Source organism: Vulpes lagopus, chromosome 21 (assembly GCF_018345385.1).
Source record: "Vulpes lagopus strain Blue_001 chromosome 21, ASM1834538v1, whole genome shotgun sequence".
In the NCBI taxonomy this organism is placed as follows: Eukaryota; Metazoa; Chordata; class Mammalia; order Carnivora; family Canidae; genus Vulpes; species Vulpes lagopus.
Window position 1 is genome coordinate 29,367,992 of NC_054844.1, and position 18,624 is coordinate 29,386,615.

General features: G+C 35.8%; 1 protein-coding gene across 4 annotated transcripts in view; it reads left to right on the forward strand.

Moving 5' to 3' along the window:
• The window catches only part of FGD4 (FYVE, RhoGEF and PH domain containing 4), a 222,444-nt gene that overhangs the window by 146,842 nt on the left and 56,978 nt on the right, over window positions 1–18,624 (forward strand). For all 4 annotated transcript variants that reach the window (XM_041735521.1, XM_041735524.1, XM_041735525.1 and 1 more), the window contains exons 2-3: window positions 9,197–9,349; window positions 16,956–17,142. In XM_041735521.1, the coding sequence (XP_041591455.1) occupies window positions 9,197–9,349; window positions 16,956–17,142 (340 nt within the window). The remainder of the gene's footprint in view (window positions 1–9,196; window positions 9,350–16,955; window positions 17,143–18,624) is intronic.

Here is an 18,624-nt window from a genome sequence, read left to right on the forward strand (position 1 = left end):
TATAAAATAGTCTTTTAAATCAAAAGGAAGTTAGGTTTGTCAATGCATTCTAAAACTTCACATTTTTACTCCCCACCCTCCATGGTTATATATATTTTTTAAAGATTTTATTTATTTATTCATGAGAGACACAGAGAAAGAGAGAGAGACAGAGAGACAGAGACACAGGCAGAGGGAGAAGTAGGCTCCATGCAAGGAGCCCGATGTGGGACTCGATCCCAGGTCTCCAGGATCACACCCTGGGTTGCAAGCGGCACTTAACCACTGCGCCACCAGGGCTGCCCCATGGTTATATTTTTAATGTCCCATTTTACATCTCTTTATTTTGTGTATCCCTTAACTATTTTTTAAGACTTATTTATTTATTTTAGAAAGAGCACAAGTGGGAGGGGCAGAGAGCAGGAGAAAGACTCTCAAGCGGACTCCACAAGCATCAAGCTGGGCATGGGGGCTGAATCTCACAGTCCTGAGATCAGGACCTGCCCCAAAACCAAGGGTCAGATGCTCAACCAACCTTGCCACCCAGGAACCCCTCCCTGATAGTTACTGTTATTTTTACTACTTTTGCCTTTAAAATTTTTATACCAGTATTGTTAAGTGATTAATCCATTACCATACATTTACCTGTACCCGTGAGGTTTTACTTTGTTTTTTTCTTACTAATTAGTGTACTCTTTTCAGCCTAAAGGAATCTCTTTAACATTTTTCATAGGGCCAAGTTAGTGATGTTGAACTCTGTTAGCTTTTGTTTCTCTGAAAAGCTCTTTATTTCTCCTTCAAACTCGAGTGATAACCTTGCTGGATATCAGGATATAGTTTTCCTGTTTGGAAGTTTTTTCCCTTCAGCACTTTAAGGATACCAGGCCTCTCCCTTATGGCCTGTAAAGTAACTGCTGAGAAATCTGCTAATAATCTCATAGATGTTCCCTTATATATAACAAGTTATTTTTTTCTCTTACTGCTTTTAAGATTCTTTAACTTTTGACATTTTAATTATAATGTGTTTTGGTGTGAGTCTCTTTGGGCTCCTTTTTTTGGGAATTCTTTGTGCTTTCTAGATCTAGATATCTGTTTTCTTCCCTAGGTTAGGGAGCTTTTCAACCATAATTTCTTCAGATGAGTTTCCTAAGCCTTTCTCCTCTAGAACTTTATGATAAGAATGTTGATCTGCTTGTTGTTTCATAAATTTCTTAACTATCTTCACTTTTTAAAGTTCTTTTCTTTTTGCTACTTTGTAGGGGTGAGTTTCACTGCTCTGTCTTCCAGATCACTGATACTTTCTTTTGTTTCATCTACTTTGCTGTTGAACCTCTCTACTATATTTTTCAGTTTAGTCATTATATTCTTCAGCTGTATGACTTCTGTTTGCTACTTACATTTCTAACTCTTTTTTGAAGCTGTTTTGAGCTTATACACTTCTGGAGACCCAGTCTTTCTGACTGTCACCTAGGGAATACTTCCATATTGCCTATTCTGGAGGCCAGCAGGGTTTACAATTGTGGTCCTACAACACTGTATATATTTGTATATCTTAAAAGCTCCTGCCTGAGAGTTAAGCTTCTGGTTATCCTAAAGCTAGGGGCTGACTGAGATCCTACCTTCTGGAAGACTCAAGGGGCTAGCCACTCCCTCAACAAGCAATCGGCAATAAGTCACATTGCTTAGACAATCACAAAGGTTCAAGAGATAACAAAGGGCAAGCTTAGTAATAAGATTCATCATTTATACAAGGCCACTCATCCAAGATTGAGAGAGAGAGCTATTTCACCTAATACATAGAAACGAGAAGAGAGTCAGGCAAAATAGGAAGGCAGAGGAATATGTTCCAAATGAAAGAACAAGACACACCCCTTCCCCACAAAACACTTAGTAAAACAGAGGTAAGTCCAAAGTAATGGCCATGAAGATGCCCAATGAACTCAAAGAATGAATAAAAACACTACAACTTCTCTGATCCTGTTTGAAAATATGGACTGTACTGGGAAAAAGAGTAGGAACCGGGAGACAAGGCTGGAGGGTCTTTCTCTAATTCAGTTAAACTTTATGGTCATTTAGGCCAGAATAACAGCAGTGGAGTGGTTGTGGTGAACCTGGCAAGAAAGCTTATTCTTGGTGGATAAGCTGTGGAGTGTGAGAGAAAAAAAAGACTTGAGGTTGCTTCCAGGCTCTTTGGCCTAAGCATAGGTGAAGTTGTCATTAGCTGAGATGGAGAGACTATATAGACAGTGGTTTGGGATGAGTGTTGAGAGACAAAGGTGTCAGATTTGGGTATGTTGAGTGTGAGACAGCTAGACAAACTAGAAGAGCTGCTAAGTAGGCAACTTGAATATATTAATATTTCTTGACCTTTTCTTCTTTAAGCAAGTGATATGCTTTTTATTTTTTTCCCTCCTTCCTCCCTGCCCCTCCTCTTCCCCTCCCTCCCTTCTCAACCTTCCTTCTTCCCTCCCCCCTCCCTTCCTTCCTCCTTCCAGTAGCCCAGTTGAGGGCTTGAATTTACAACCCCGAGAACACAACCTGAGCTGAGATTACGAGTCCAAAATTCGGGATGCCTGGAGAGCTCAGTGGTTGAGTGCCTGCCTTTGGCTCACAGTGTGATCCTGGAGTCCTGGGATCGAGTCCCGCATTGGACTTCCTGCATGGAGCCTGCTTCTGCCTCTGCCTGTGTCTCTGCCTTTCTCTCTGTGTCTCTCATGAATAAATAAATAAAAATCTTAAAAAAAAAAAAAAAAAAAAAAGAGTCCAACACTCAACCAACTGACCCACCTAGGTGCCTATTATTTTTTTCTAGGAATATTTTTATTACAAAATTCATTTCAAGAGATGTAGTTTTACTCAGTATTTTTTCAACATTTTACTTTATTTAATCATATCCTTTAACCAGTTTTTATAGACTACCAATTTTGAGAAAACTATTGCAAATATATTTACATCTAAAAGTTGGATTGTCAAATCCACTTTATGTTAGGAAATGTTTTTTTTTCCAAATTTTTTAAAATTTGAACTCAATTAACATATAGTGTATTATTAGTTTCAGAGATAGAGTTCAGTGATTCATCAGTCTTATAAAACACCCAATGCCCATTATATCCTGGGCCTTCCTTAATGTCCATCATGCAGTTACCTCATCTCCCTACTGCTTCTCCTCCAGCACCCTCAATTTATTTCCTATGATCAAGAGTCTCTTATGGTTTGCTTCCTTCTCTGATTTTGTCTTGCTTTATTTTTCCCTCCCTTCCCCTATGATCCTCTGTTTTGTTTCTTAAATTCCACATATTAGTGAAACCATATGATAATTGCCTTTCTCCGACTGACTTATTTCTCTTAGCATAATAGCCTCTAGTTCTATCCATGTCATTGCAAATGGCATGATTTAATTCTTTTTGATGGCTGAGTAATATTCCATTGGAGATATATTCCACATCTTCTTTATCCATTCATCTATCAATAGGCATCTGGACTCTCTTCATACTTTGGTTATTGTGGACATTGCTACTATAAACACTGGGATGCAGTGCCCCCTTTAGATCACTACATTTGTGTTTTTGGGTAAATACCTCATAGTGTAATTTCTGGGTTGTAGGGTAGCTCTATTTCCAACTTCTTGAGGTACCTCCAACTCTTTTCCAGAGTGACTGCACCAGCATGCATTCCCACCAACAACGTGAGAGGGTTCATAGGTGCCTTTTTAAATTAAATTAAAATTATTAAATTTCTTTTTTTTTAAATATACAAAATTTATCATCTTAACCATTATAAGTATATAGTTCATTGGCATTAATTACATTGACATTGTTGTGATACCATGACCACCATCTATCCATAGAACCCTTCATCTTGTAAAACTGAAATGCTGTACTCATTAAACAATAATTTTCCATTCTCCTATCTCCTTGGCCCCTAGCAACCACCGTGCTACTTTCTGATTTTGACTACTCTGTGTAGCTGGTATAAGTGGAATCAAAGTATTTATGTTTTTTTAACTGGTTTATTTCACTTAGCAAATGGCCTCACGGTCCTCCATGTTGTAGCGTGTATCAGGATTTTCTTCACTTTTGAGGCTGAATGATATTCTATTGTATGTATATTCCAGGTTTTGTTTCTCTTCATCTGTTGATGGATAGTTGGGTTGCTTCCATGTTTTAACTATTTTGAATAATGCTGCTGTCAACACAGGCATGCAAACATAAAGGATATGTTTTTTAAAAATCTTTAATACACATACGACTTTCATAGATTTTCTTTTACATAAGTAATTTCTAAGCACATTTTCATTATTAAAGATTTAGATGATATACCCAAATAGACAGCAAAACATGAAAGTTCCCATTCATCCTCTCCTCCTACTCCTGATTCCTCCAGTTGTTTGCCCTGTTACTCACATCCCTTTCTGATGCCTTTCTGCACATTTGTATGCATCTTCCTTTTTTAAATGGGGTCTTACTGCACACATTTTTCTGTAGTTTTTAGTCTTTTATTTAATAATGTCTTGGAGATCTTCCCAATCTTATTTTTGTTTTTTCTCTTTTAACAACGGTTCAAATGTTCCATAATGTTGCATCAATTCTTCATGTATATATACTTTTACACACACGAGTCTTTCTGTACATTCCTAGCAATAGAATTCCTAGGTCCAAGAAAACTTCTTAAACTCTTAATCATATCTTCTTTTCTATGATCTTTTATGGTTTGCTTGTCATTTTTCTGGAAAATCTATTATGCAGCTCTAGGAGTTTGGGAAATAGTTTTCTAAAATAAATTTCCTGGCTGTGGATTTGGTCCCCTTTGCAAAATATTTTTTAAACCATGAATTTTATAACTTGCTGGGTTTATTTAAGAAAAAAAAAAAAAACAGTTGATCTCTTAATCTAGGCACTTTAGGTAACACATGGAAGATACTGCCCTTATTTGAGTTTATGGGACAAATAGGGAGTTTTTGAAGGGATGATAAGAAAACATTGTTGAAAAATGTCTTTTAATATTTTCAGTGGAGAAACCTGGCATATCATGTTATTCAGGAACCACAATTAATATCACATTGTCATAATCACATTGATAACATGCAGTAATATAGTGAGATGGGCATATTGTCTCTGTGATGTCCAGCCCTCAAACCCATAAACCCCATTTAATCATGAGACAACATGAGAGAAACTCAATTTGAGTCTACAAAATACCTGACTGTGACTTTTCAAAAAGTACCAACATCATACAAAACAAGCAAAGACTGAAGGGTGCCTAGGCAGCTCATTTGGTTGAGCATCTGCCTTCAGCTCAGGTTATGATCCCAGGGTCCTGAGATCGAGTTCTGCATTGGGCTGCCTGCTCAGTGGGGAGCTTGCTTCTCCTTCTCCCTCTGCCCCTCCCTCTGCTTGTGCTCTCTTGCTATCTCTGTCAAAAAAATAAACAAAATAGCAAAGATTGAGTAACTCTCAGGTTGGGGTGAAGTAAGGAGACAATGAGAACTAAATGCAATATGATATTTTAGATTGGATTCTGTCACAGAAAATGAATCTTAGTGGGAAAATTGAAATCTAAACTAAATCTGTGTATCAATATTAAGTTCTTAGTTTTGATAAATATGCCATGGTTATTATATAAGATGCTAATTTTAGGAACCTAGGTGCAGTTCTCTCTAAATCTAAAAATATTTCAAAGTGAGTTGTTGAGGTGGGAGTATGGATTGCAACTAGGTGGCTCATTTGGTTGAGCATCCAACTCTTGGTTTCCGCTTAGGTCATGATCTCATGGGTTATGAGATTGAGCCCTGCATCAAGCTCCACACTCAGCGGGGAATCTGCTTGAAGATTCTCTCCCTCTGCCCCTCCCTACATGCGTGCTCACTTGCATGCATTCTCTCTCTCTCCTCTCCCTCTCAAACAAAAAATATTTTTTAAAAAAAGTAAGGTGTTTTTTTTGTTGTTTTTTATGGTATCTCTTTACTCTGGACAATGTACTTCTAAAAAGTTTGTCTTCCCTACAAAATTATGTTTGTCCTCTTAAATCCAAGAGATCCTCTTGTCTCAAGGTTGGGGAGTCCATTGAGCTTTTACGTACTAGAGACCAGGTACATTTGGAAGAGATGTTATGAATGGTTGAGACAGTATAGACATGGCCATAGCAAGGCCAAAAAGATGTGATCTGGAGGAATGGATGCTATGGCAAGAGAGCAGGCCTGAAGAATTAAAGAGTAAGTGGACTTTGCTTTGGAATGGATGGCCAAAGAGTGTGAAAGTGCTATTTGAGAATGATTTGGCAAAATATAATAATAGCCCAACACAAAGTTTTGCAAATAGGAGACAAAGTCACTGTAACCAGTAAGAGGGATTATCTGCCACTCACAAGTGATACAAAAGAAGACAGATAAGTGAAAATGAAGTCATAGTGGAAACCTCTCCAGTTGCAGTAAGAGATGAGGCTGAATTGATTGAGAATATCTGAGGCCTTTTGCATTTAGCATATGTCTAGACATTCCTTACAGGAGATGCAACTCAGCAAGTATAAATGAATAACCCAAATACAGAGGAATGCACAATGGGTAGGACCAGCGACTAATAAGATTTTCAGACCTCAGTAAGAGACATTATTTAAATAGGACCCTTCCCACACCAACATAATGGACTGTACTTGTATCTGTGCCTAACATTAACTGTTTAATCACTCTTCTTGGTAAGTTGGAATCTAAAAGTTAATATTAAATTTCTTGAATGGGTGGACCATCTGGTTCTAATTTTGGTTTCAGTTCCCTGTTATGCAATTGGCACCCAAATAAGAACTGTCTCCAAATGTGAGTAGGCTGAGTCAGTCATAAACACTCAAAAAAAAAAAAAAGTTTTACTTTGTATTGCTATTCCAAGATGTTAGAAGATGAAGTATTTAATGAAATGATCTTTTTTTTTTTTAATGGCACATTTCTTTACCATGATGTGTTTGTGGGGTTTTTTGTGTGTTTTTTACCATGGTGTGTTTGACCTAGAGTGGTGGTCAGCAAACTTTTCCTGTAAAGGGCCAGATAGTAAATATTTTTGGTTTTGCAGCCACAAATGGTCTCTATTGCCTATTTGTCATTGCTTTCTCCCCCTCCCCCCTTTAACCCTTTGAAAATGTGTTTTTTATGTCCTTCACTGTATCTTCATACTTTGTGGTAGTGCCTAAAGTTTGCAGACTAGTATTAAACAATGATCTAAAATCAAGTTTCTGGCTGCAGGTTTATTGCCACTGACCAAAAAAAAAGAAAATCATAAGCATGACTTTAATGGATTTATAAGAAAATGGATATGTAGTTGATCTCTTGATATGGGCATTTTGGCACAGTCATGGAACATATTCTCTAATAAATATGACACTTGCATAAAACCCATCATACCCTCAAAGTTTGCTATCCAGAGATAAAGTGCCTAGTTTTTAACTTCCAGTTATTTGTTCAAGACATATTTTGTTTTTAAATAGGCTAATTGTTAAAGTAGTTTCATCTTTTAATATGTAACGGTGATCTATTTTTCAAAGTTTCAGTATAATCTCTTTTCTCATTTAACCATTAGCTGTTTCATTTTTATAGTTTTATTGCTATAAATCATATTTACGCTTTCAGTGCTTCATTTTACAATCATGTTCTAGTTTCTGCCTCTGATTTAGAACTAAGCTCTGGCTTTTCCCTGTTTCTGTCCCAATGTCTTACTTCCAGACCCAGATGGTGTACTTTAGGACCATGAAGCCATCCTGGGGTCACTGTGGAACAAATATCCTAATGCTCCCAAAAGTTTGAGTGGTTGGATGTCATGCTACATATTTTAGAGATCTACTTTGCTTGCTTCACATAGTTTTTCTAAAAAGGTAGATAGGATCACACATTTAAAGATTTGAGCTTTTATTTCTTCTGTTTGCAATTGTTGTAGAAAATGTCTAATAATCTATAAATAACCTATAAATCTTGTATTATAAGCCTTTGTTCTACTTGGCTAAACAGTGCTTAATCCATGGCAGCCCGTTTTAGCAGAAGGGTGTCTGATGAAAACCCATTTAATTTGTTGTGGCATAGGTCTTTCAAGCTTGTCGACAATACTCACAACTGTTAATATCTTCTAAAATTTGTTTTACCAACATAAATTTCAAGGAGGACACAGAGGATAAAGCAGTAGCATGTGCAGTTTTTAATCAATACTGTTTAATTATCAGTTGAAATAAAAGGGAATTTTTTTACTTAGTAAAATGTTGATTGGGTTTTATTAGCTTTTCTTGTTTTGAATAATTAAGGCTTTTCTCTCTCATAGTTCTCTTTATAGATTTGGATTCTATGAAAATGAAACTCTGTTTTTTAAACAATGATAGTTTCTTAAATGGAATACTTTTATTTAGTGATCATAATATTCCTGCTAGAAATTTTATTTTCTCCAAAGCAGGGTCCAGTCTATTGTTACTATCACTGTGCCAACTAGAAGAAAGGGAAATTTAATATGAGTAGTATAAAGAGAAAACATTGGCCTATGATTTCTTAAAAAGTCTCTGAAATCCAACAATTAACTTCTTAAATTAGGAATAGTACAGAAAAAAAGATCTATTTTCCTACATATATACCTTAAGTATTTCAGTATTTTAGAGTTTTGAGCTATAGATAGGATAGTATAACCTTTTATAATCCTTTTTTTTTTAATGTGGGTATTAGCTCATATATGTAGATCTGAAGTATGAGTAGTGAGTGAGGGGGTATGTGTGTATTTGTTCGTTTCTCACTGAGCCATTCTTCTAGAGTCTTTAGGTCAGCTGTCATGTCGGTGCTTTCCTGCTTTGTTCTTTTGAGTCACTCAATGGCTGATGACTGACTGGCTGCTGGAAAGGAACGCTTGCAACAGATGAATGCTGGGGCCCTTCTGTCCTCTCCTCCCCTGTAGCAGCTGCACTCTGCCCTTTCTTTGGCCCTGCTAGGAAAGGAGGGAGTGAGGGAGAGGGCGTGTGTGCGCCTGCGTGCCTGGGGGCTGATTTCTGTCAGTATGTGATACAAGGTTTCTCAAGCACATGGAATGAGAGCTTTCCCAAGAAATTCTGTCAAGGCCAGCACACACGGGAAATGTATTTCTATGCTTAGCCTTGTAACTGTGATTGTTTTTTGTTTTATGGGGTAAGAAGAAATTTAGCTCCTGTGACGTAGCTGTGCTCCACCTCTGTATTTACCTGCCCTTTCTTTTTTGAACTCTTCCAGGCAGCAGTATCTGTCCAAAGATCACTATAGTTCCACCTTATGTGAAAAACAGCAGGACCCCACTGGTTGATCAGAATGTATCTAATGAAGAGGCTCAGGGAATAAATGGAAAAACGCCAGCGAAACACTCAGCTGCAAGTCCAAAGCCACAAGGTATGTTTGTTGTTTTAATCAGGTTGGTTGGTTTATTATTGATGAAGACTGTCCAAAAGAATGATAATGTCTAAGAAGGAGTTTTAAGCTCTAAATGAGAGATATTGGATGAGTGCGTTTATCTATTTATTTATGGGGAAAAAAAAATCAGTCTCATGCAGAGTTGGGTATTTGTTCTCCTAAAACACCTTATACATTTTTCTAATATGGTTCTTTTCTCAATCCTGAAATTTACATGTCCCCTAAAGGGGACTGTGATCGCTTCATGCATTATGCCTGACCTGGTGCATGGCCTGACTTACTGTTTGTATAATAAATGTCTGACAAATGAATGACTACTATCAGAAAGTCAGTATGGCTTGCTAGGTGTCAGAGGATCTGTGAAACAGATAATTGTAAAACTGTGCTTAACATCCTTAGTAAGAACATGATTTTACCCTATTCAGGAACTGGGGCTTGAAAAGGTTTCTTAGTAAAGTCATCCACAGAAATTAAAATAAATGAAAGTACAACATTGTACTTTTAAATTTTAACTCCTCCATTCAAGAATTGAGCAGCCAACAAGGGGAAAACAGTTATAATGGTGGAAATCTTTGAATGTTTTGATTGGGGACCATTTCCTTTTAGCAATAAATCTCTAGTGAACTGGGTATTAGCTTTGAGGAGCACAAAACTACAATTTTGATGATAGTAAGGCCTTTGGAAACATGAACACAAAGCTAAACCCTACTGTGATTTAATGTGTAGTTCCTTCCTAGTAGATTTTTATTTATACCAAATGCTGAACATTCAGCCAAGAAACAATATTGGGCATTTGGGGGGAAAAATTTGTTTGATTTTTGTTGTATTTACTTAAGTCTTATTCTTTGAAAGAAACGTTGTTACAGAGAGCACATCATAAAAGAACAAGTGTTACTCTTTAAAGTTCTTACAAAAAAAATAAAGTTCTTACATTTTTTAGGATTTCTTACATTTTTTAAGACTCTGTAAGAGTCTTAAAGGCACTTAAATAGAAAGGAGCTTAAAATAGAATCTTCCAGATTGTAGGACATTTTTCTTTTTGTTCTCACTAGTAGCTATATTTGTAGTGGTATGGGGTATGGCTATCAAGTGAGGTCAAATCATTGGTAATTCAAATGAATGGCCCATTCATGAGTTTATAACCTTTTCTTTTGACCATAATTCCTCCCTATATAATTGATATGAATATGAACATAGAATTTTTTTTATCATGATTGAAGCTGTTTTATTTGTAAAATACAGAATTCCATCTTGCTCATTAGACCTGAGCTGACAGAGATCAAATGAGGTAAAAATATAAAAAAATTAATGTAATTCAGTTTTATGTAATTGCCCAGATCACAAACACGAATTTTGTTATTTAGATAGCCTCTTTTGGGGAAGATGTATTACTTCATTGTTTTTCATAGTTCATCAAGATAAATTACACTAATGTCCTTCCTGAGCTGCTATGTGCCAAAATAATCATATTCTTTAGGGAGATAACAGTTGATTTTGCTTTTGCTGTTTGTAGTTGTATTAACATCAATATATTGGTATTTACATACACATTTACTCCCTGTTCTGAATATGGATTAAAATATATAATTTTACATAACTATAGGGGCTATTTCCAGGTATTAAATAAATGACTTAGAGAACATTGTACTTTTAAAGTGCTCCACTCATTGTTTGGGCCCTTCTCTGATTTCCCAGCTAAAATTTTAAACCCCCTGTGACCTTTGACATTTTATATTTCCTCATACCTATTTTATTTTTTCTCATCCGCTACAATCTGACCTACCATATATTTCACTCATCCATCTTAGTTTTTTTTCTGCCTTTGTACTGCCAATCCCCACAGCATAGCAGGCCTTCAGTAGTACTTGTTGACTGACTCCCTGCTCCATCACCACATTTCCTCCACTTTGTTTCTGCCGTTATTTGTTTAAAATTTGGAAGAATGTGTGCCATATAGAGAAAAACATTCAGGAAATGAGGCTACATCTTGGTATTGTCAGATCAGCTGCCAAATAAATTGGGCACTGCTTACTTATTGATCAAATAAAAGTGTTCCCCACCCTCTAGTGGAGAGAAGCTTACTTTTAATTTCTCCAAACCCTTAAGAATATTTGGGGGGGGCGGGGAGGGGGGTGACTAGGTGGTGGGCACTGAGGGGGGCACTTGACGGGATGAGCACTGGGTGTTATTCTGTATGTTGGCAAATTGAACACCAATAAAAAATAAATTTATGATTAAAAAAAAAGAATATTTGGGGGACTGAGACAAAGGAAGGGTTATTAATGGGTACTTCCTACACAGATCAAGGGATTATCACACTGATACCTTTATTTTCACTTCATTGCAAATCCCTTACAAATTATGAATGGTGAGCCTACTGAGGCTTCAAGATCCATTATGTAATTTTAATTGAATTGAAGATTCTTATTTTAGGTAAGTGTTCTCAACTGGAGATAATTTTGCAGCACCCTCACCCATCCCCACCCCATGCCTTGCACTTGATATTGTCTAAAGACATTTTTGCTTGACACCACTGGTGACAGTTTCTAATGGCACCGAGTGGGTAAAAGCTAGGGATGTTGTTCAGCATCCTACAATGCACAGACCAACCCTTCCTAAACAAATAATTATCTGACCTGAAACGTCAGTAGTTTGAGAAATTCTGATCTGGATCCTCAATAGAGCTCATAGTTAAATCTTTTCTTTTTTTTCCCCTCATGTGGAGTGCTAATAATATCATAGCTATAACTTGTTTTAGTGATATCTAGGAGAAGGGCCAATATTAAATATTTATTAGTGGTGATTATGTAGTAATATGTGGAATAACATCAGCTTTATATTTTTGTGTTTATTAATAAGTTATAGAGATATAGTGTACAGCTTGGTGACTATGGTTAATAATACTGTATTGTGTATTTGGAAATTGCTGAGAAGAGATCCTAAAAGTTCTCATCACATGAAAAAAATTGTAAGATGGATTTTAATTAGACTTTGGTGATCATTTCATGATACATCCAGATATGAAATTCTATTCTATACCTGTAATTAATATAATGTCATATGTCAATTTTATCAATTAAAAAACACCAACAAGTGTTTTTGAACAATTATAGTTTTTGAAACAATGAAAGAGCTAAATTGTAGATTAGATAAGCTTCCATTTGAATCCAAGTAAGAGCCTGTAGCTTTTTAAATGGATTCCTTCAATAGTTAGGGCTTGTTTTGCTTCAGCCTCAGAAAATACCCTAAAGCCTTGGAAAACAATGGTTTATTCACTTCATACCAATCCTACCCGTCAAACAAATAAATTACTGAGCAACTTCCAACATAAGTCTTTCTTCTTGTTCACCACTTTTAATATTGGCCTATTTCCTGCCATGCGAGACATAACTCAAAATAACTTCCTTAGCAATTAAAGCTAATAGTTCTTTTTCTCTCAGGAGCTTTGATCCATAGCATTCTCCATAGTTGATTATTTTGATAGAGCATGTTTATTATCACTTATCAATCATTAAACTTTAATGTTTAAAAAAGTTTCATGAACTTTGAAAGCCACACTATTGTTTGAATAATTTAAATATATGTGAGGTACTCAAACCTATTTCATTTGCTTCTAAAGTAAAGCATCCTATGTGTAATGTTATATTCTTAAGGTATAATATGTTGTAAATTTATAATGTATTAAAAATAACCAGCTATGTAGGATACCTTGCTGGCTCAGTCAGTAGAGCATGCAACTCTTGAACTCAGGGTTGTGAGTTCGAACCCAATGTTGGACACAGAGTTTACTTAAACATGAAATAAAGTAAAGTAAAGTAAAATAAATTAATAAAATAAAATAGCCAGCCATTGTTTTTCATAGTAAGTAAAATGAGAGCAATCAAAATCCACTGGTCATCTCCAAATTTAAGCTGACAGTTTGTTTTTTTTCATGCTCAGTAATTATTTTTGGATGGTTGGAAATTTTTTAATAAATTGCTTTGTTCTACTTATGGTCTGTAAAATTGGCTGTAATAGAACCCATTTTACTTAGAGTCAACTAGATATCTCAAATTTAGCATGTCCATAACTGTTCTACTGATCTCCTCCCCCAAAATTGCTTTACCTGTTGTGTCCATTGATGACAATTCTATCCTTCCAGTGGTTCAGGCCAAAGGTCTCCAGAGTCATCCTTGACTCCTCTCTCTTTCTCGCATACCTCACATTTATTCTATCAGAAATCTACTTTTAAAACAGACCTGGAATCTAGCCGTTTCTCACTACCTCCTTCAAAGTACCATTATCTCTTGCCTGAATTTTTGCAGTACTCTCCTGACTATTCTCCCTATTTCTGCCCTGTTTCCCAACATTCTCAGCAAAGCAGCCAGAGAGACATAGTTGGATAGAAGTGCCTGTCATGTTACTCTTTTGCACAGAACTCTGCAATGACTTCTCATTTCACTCAAAGTCACTCTGCTAGAGACTTCCATTGTCTCTAGCTTGGTCTCTACTAGATGGAATACTCTTCCCAAAATAACTCCTCTCAACTTCTTCAAGTCTTCTTCAAATCTGAACTTTTCAAAGAGGCCCACTTTGAATACTTTAATATAATACTGCAATCTGCCCTTCCCCTCCATTCCCTGTACTCCAGATCCAAATTATCTTGTTTTTTTATTAGCCCTCCCCTCTTTTCTTAGCTCTCACCACCTTCTCATATATGGTTTACTTAATAGGTTTTTTTGTTTCTTTTATTTTGTTCAGATAAGATCAAGTACATAGAACTTAGTAAGTATTTCATAAATACTGAGTTAATGAAAAATTAAACTTTAAAGAGACCTTGTATAGATAATGGAAAAATTTCTGTAGCTTATGTATTTTGAAAATGTCCAGTTCCTAATGGTTCTGTTAATTTATACTTCTTCTCTAAATGTATGAGATTTCATATTGCTTGATATCCTCACTGACACTTGGTATTGTCAGATTTAAAATTTTTGGTTAAACTGATGGGGCTGAAGTAGAATCCTATTTTAGATTTAATTTTCATTTCCCTGATTATTAGTAAGGTTGAACAGTTTTTCCTATTTACAACCTTTGGGCTGCAGGGGGAAGAAATAGTAAGTTGAGTTTCAGCCATTTTCAACTGGAGGTGCTGATAGAACACCTAGGAGATGTCCAGAGAGCATTTGGAAATGTTGACCTCCATAGGGTAATAGAAAGATCAGAAATGATGAGAGACAGGGTGAAGGAAGGGAAGACAAGAGGTTTTATTTTACTTATCAGTTCTCTTTTTTTCACCAAAGTACAAATTATATTCCCCTAAGGCAGTGTTTCTGACACTTTAACCATTCATGTATCATCTTGAGATTTTTGTCATATACATGTAACATTTGTGCTCTTTTATTTAAAATGTGCATTATTTATTTTCCATTTGGGTTGTATCCCTTGATGAGTTCCCCCATTTTTCCTTCTAAAATAATGGTACCCAATGCCCACTTTTATCACCCTCATTAAAGTGTCTCCTCACGAGGGGACACCTGGGTGGCTCAGCGTTTGAGCATCTGCCTTTGGCTCAGGGCATGATCCCAGGGTCCCAGGATCGAGTCCCACATTGGGCTCCCTGCATGGAGCCTGCTTCTCCTTCTGCCTAGGTCTCTGCCCCTCTCTCTCTCTCTCTCTATCTCTCGTGAATAAATAAATAAATAATTTTTAAAAAAAGGGTCTCCTCACGAGACTACAAACTCCTTGATAACATTAATTTGTTCCTTTATGTATTCCACATGCCAAGCACTGTGTGCATGGTTACTATGAATATATTTGTGATCAAAATAAACTTGTTTGTTACCCTCACAGAATTCCAGCATCATGGAAGAGAAAAGATTTACATATATACTAAATATTTTATTTCTGGTTTGTTTAATACCATTTATGACTACTTAATCATAATAATTTATTGTAAGCACTTTGGAGAAAAAGTACACAATGCTATGAAACAGTTTGAGATAGACATAATTGAGATGGGAAAAGTCAGTGGAGTTATCTCTGAGAAACTGGCTGATACATATCTTATTTGAGTCTTCTAAGCATCTACAGGTATCTGATATATAATAAATAATGTTCACTGAGTAAACTCTAGATGGATAAATTATAACAATTTTTACAGTATTATAAAGAACATATTAACTTCCTTTTTTGAATATTTTAATTAGGAATGTTGACATTATCTCTAATATGTAAACTGGCTTTTTTTTGATGAGGTATTGTCCTAGTTTGCTATTTTGGTATATATTCTACACAGGAAAGTTTTCCTTAAAATTAACAAATATCACACTTATATAAGTCCCTTCTTTCTCAATGGATGCTATATTTAACCATTCCCCCTGAGCATTTCTTGGAAAATAACACCATTTCCATAAAAAGAAGCATGACATTTTCTAATTGGGATTTTCTTGTGTTGAAAGGGAATGAGGTGAATCAATTGTTAAACCTCTAGTTTATTGTGATACTTTTTTCCCCTTCTTTGTAAGAATTGATAACTCACATTTAAATGATGACATGTAGGCCAGTGAGCATCAGGCAACTGTCAGCTGAGTTTACAGAAGAAATGAGATGACTGAAAGCCAGAATAACCAACTGGGGGAAATTGGGGCATGTAATTAGGAGATATGATTCCCGACCCTTCCTCTGGAAGTCAGGGCAAAGATTTTAAAAAAAGAAAGAAGGAGATCATTTTATTTGATTTGTTAGAACCAGTTATAGAAAAATGCATACATGTTACATAATCCTTTACTCAGAATGTTAATCCTAGAGGAAAATTATATTGGTTTTCAAAATTGAAGTAATTACTGTACTGATGAAGCAAGCACTTATGGCATATTTCTCATCTATAGGATTTCTCCTCTGTTAGAGAAATTCTGTAGATTTTATTTAATATTTCAGGAAATTATCCATTAACTAAGTGAAGGACTTGAAGGACTTACTACTAACAAATAATTTGTGGTATATTAATGCAAGCCAACTATAAATATAGCAGACAATAATAATAAAACTCCTATAATCCCCTTTTGCTGGTTTTATAATAGGGAGCAATGCTGGTAGAGGAAGGAAGTAGAGTCTGGGTGTGAGTCATAAAATCAGATCCGCCTTATTCCTCCAGGGCAATCACTTGACCACTCTGAATCTTCCTAGACATAAGAGGTGAATAATGCTACTACCTACCTCAAAGAACTCTAAAGTGAAAATTTTCACCTAAGATCGAATGAGATCTAGTGCTTTTGTTAAATGGGAAGATGGTATAGTAATTACTGTTGTTTGATATTGTTTTGTTGACTTTTATATAGAATTTACTAGCTCTTGATTCTGTTATATTAGTTCTTACTCATAATTAGAAAAACGAACAACTTGAATCTTGGAGATGGGATTTCAGTAGGGCACAGCAAATGTGCAAGACAGGTAGAGATCCCTTGGTTAAGATTCAGTACAAATTTGACAGACCCCTTTACAAAAATTTGATAATGCTAAAGACTTTTGCACCCAGGTCACCAGAGTTTCATTTGTTATGGAATACCTATCACTGAAATACTGAATTCTTTGAATTCTTTTTCGACAGTGCCTCCAAAGCCATTATATCTGCGGAATTCACCTTCTTCCAAAATACACCAAACCCCCAGGCATAAAGCTTTATCTAGTGCAGAACCAAGGATGGAGAAGGAAGTTAAACCTGCCTCTGCTTCTTGTGTTTCAAAAGAAAAACCCAGTAAGGTATCAGATCTCATCAGTCGCTTTGAAGGAGGCAGGTAAGAGCTCATTTACAATGGGAGAAGGAAGAGGGGAGAAGAAAGTGGGGGGGTGGGGGGGTGTTTTTTTTTTTTTAAAGATGTTAGAGTAATAGATTTTCTTTTTTTCTTTTCTTTCTTTTTTTATTTTTTTATTTTTTTTAAGTAGTAGATTTTCTAAATCAAGTATTTTATCCTACTAGGTTTGGGAGGCTTTTAGAAAGAGTAAATTTTAAAAATATTTAATCTTGCCCTAATATGAATTGTCATTTACTATATATTACCTATGTGTAGCACTCTCTGTTGCCAGCTTTTTCATCACATTGTGTGCTGTATAGATCAATAGATACACACTCTCATTTCCTTTGTATCTGCCTATGTCACTTAGTTTATTCCTTGGGGTCATGTTTTTGGCAGCTAGATGTCTGGGTTGGGAAGGCAGAGCTTGCTTCTCCTTTTCTCACTTTATATGTTTGTGGCTATAATTTCTGCAGGCCTGTGCTATCTCTGTGGCCTTCTTTCTGACCCACTTTTATTTACCCTGAATCTTCAGTATCCATTCAGCTCCCATCCTCCTCTCCCTACTCCATTGTATCATACTAGGTGTTGTGAGGAGATACTGCCAATAGCAAAATTCATGCTGAATTTCAGTTTTGTATTTATTAGATACAATTTTATATTCTTTAGCCCTAAGGTTTCAAAAGATAGGTAAGATGTGTATTTCTCACTTAAAGATAAAAATAAACTCACATTAAGTTGCTTTTCTCCTATATGACCTCAATTGCTTTTTCTTAAAATTCCCATCACTGACAAATAGAATAAAAAAAAAATTTACCAGAAGGATATTATCTCTCACCAAAAGTCTGTATTTAATTAAACAATGTATATAACCTCCCTTTCATCCTTGAAGCCAAATATTTCCATTCATTCCAATGTAAATGGAATGGTTTCCCACTAGGTGATTTCATTATTTATTTGCAAGATTTATTGTTATTTAAATAGTGGATCATAGCTTGGAAATACTTCAAAAATCTTCTGAAAATTGTGACCAAGTACAAAACTGCAATGTCCTTCACTTAAAATGAGACTATATTTAGTAACAAGTTCTTGAGAAGAAAAAGTAGTTCAGAAGCCTGTCTTCATTTCCATTCCCAATCAATTGTGGGAACTTGAGTCATAAATATTTAAACTTCAACATCTCTTCCTCTGAAGTAGGAATTTTAATACCTTTGCTATCTAAAATCACAGGAATCTTTACTGGAATGATTTAATTCTACTTTAAAATTTTTTGTTTCTCAGGGCAAGTTGACTGAGTAGCACAGAGAGTGACCCTTGGTGGTTGCAGATTCTCAGGGCCATATTCGATGACTACATAATATCAGGAAGGGCTGAAGCCCTGACCCCTCTCTATAGTGTAAACCAGATTTGGGAGGAGCTGTGGGAAGCCCTTAAGGGGTCAGTATTGAAAGGCTGAGCCTTCTGATTTCTCACCATTTTGGTAAC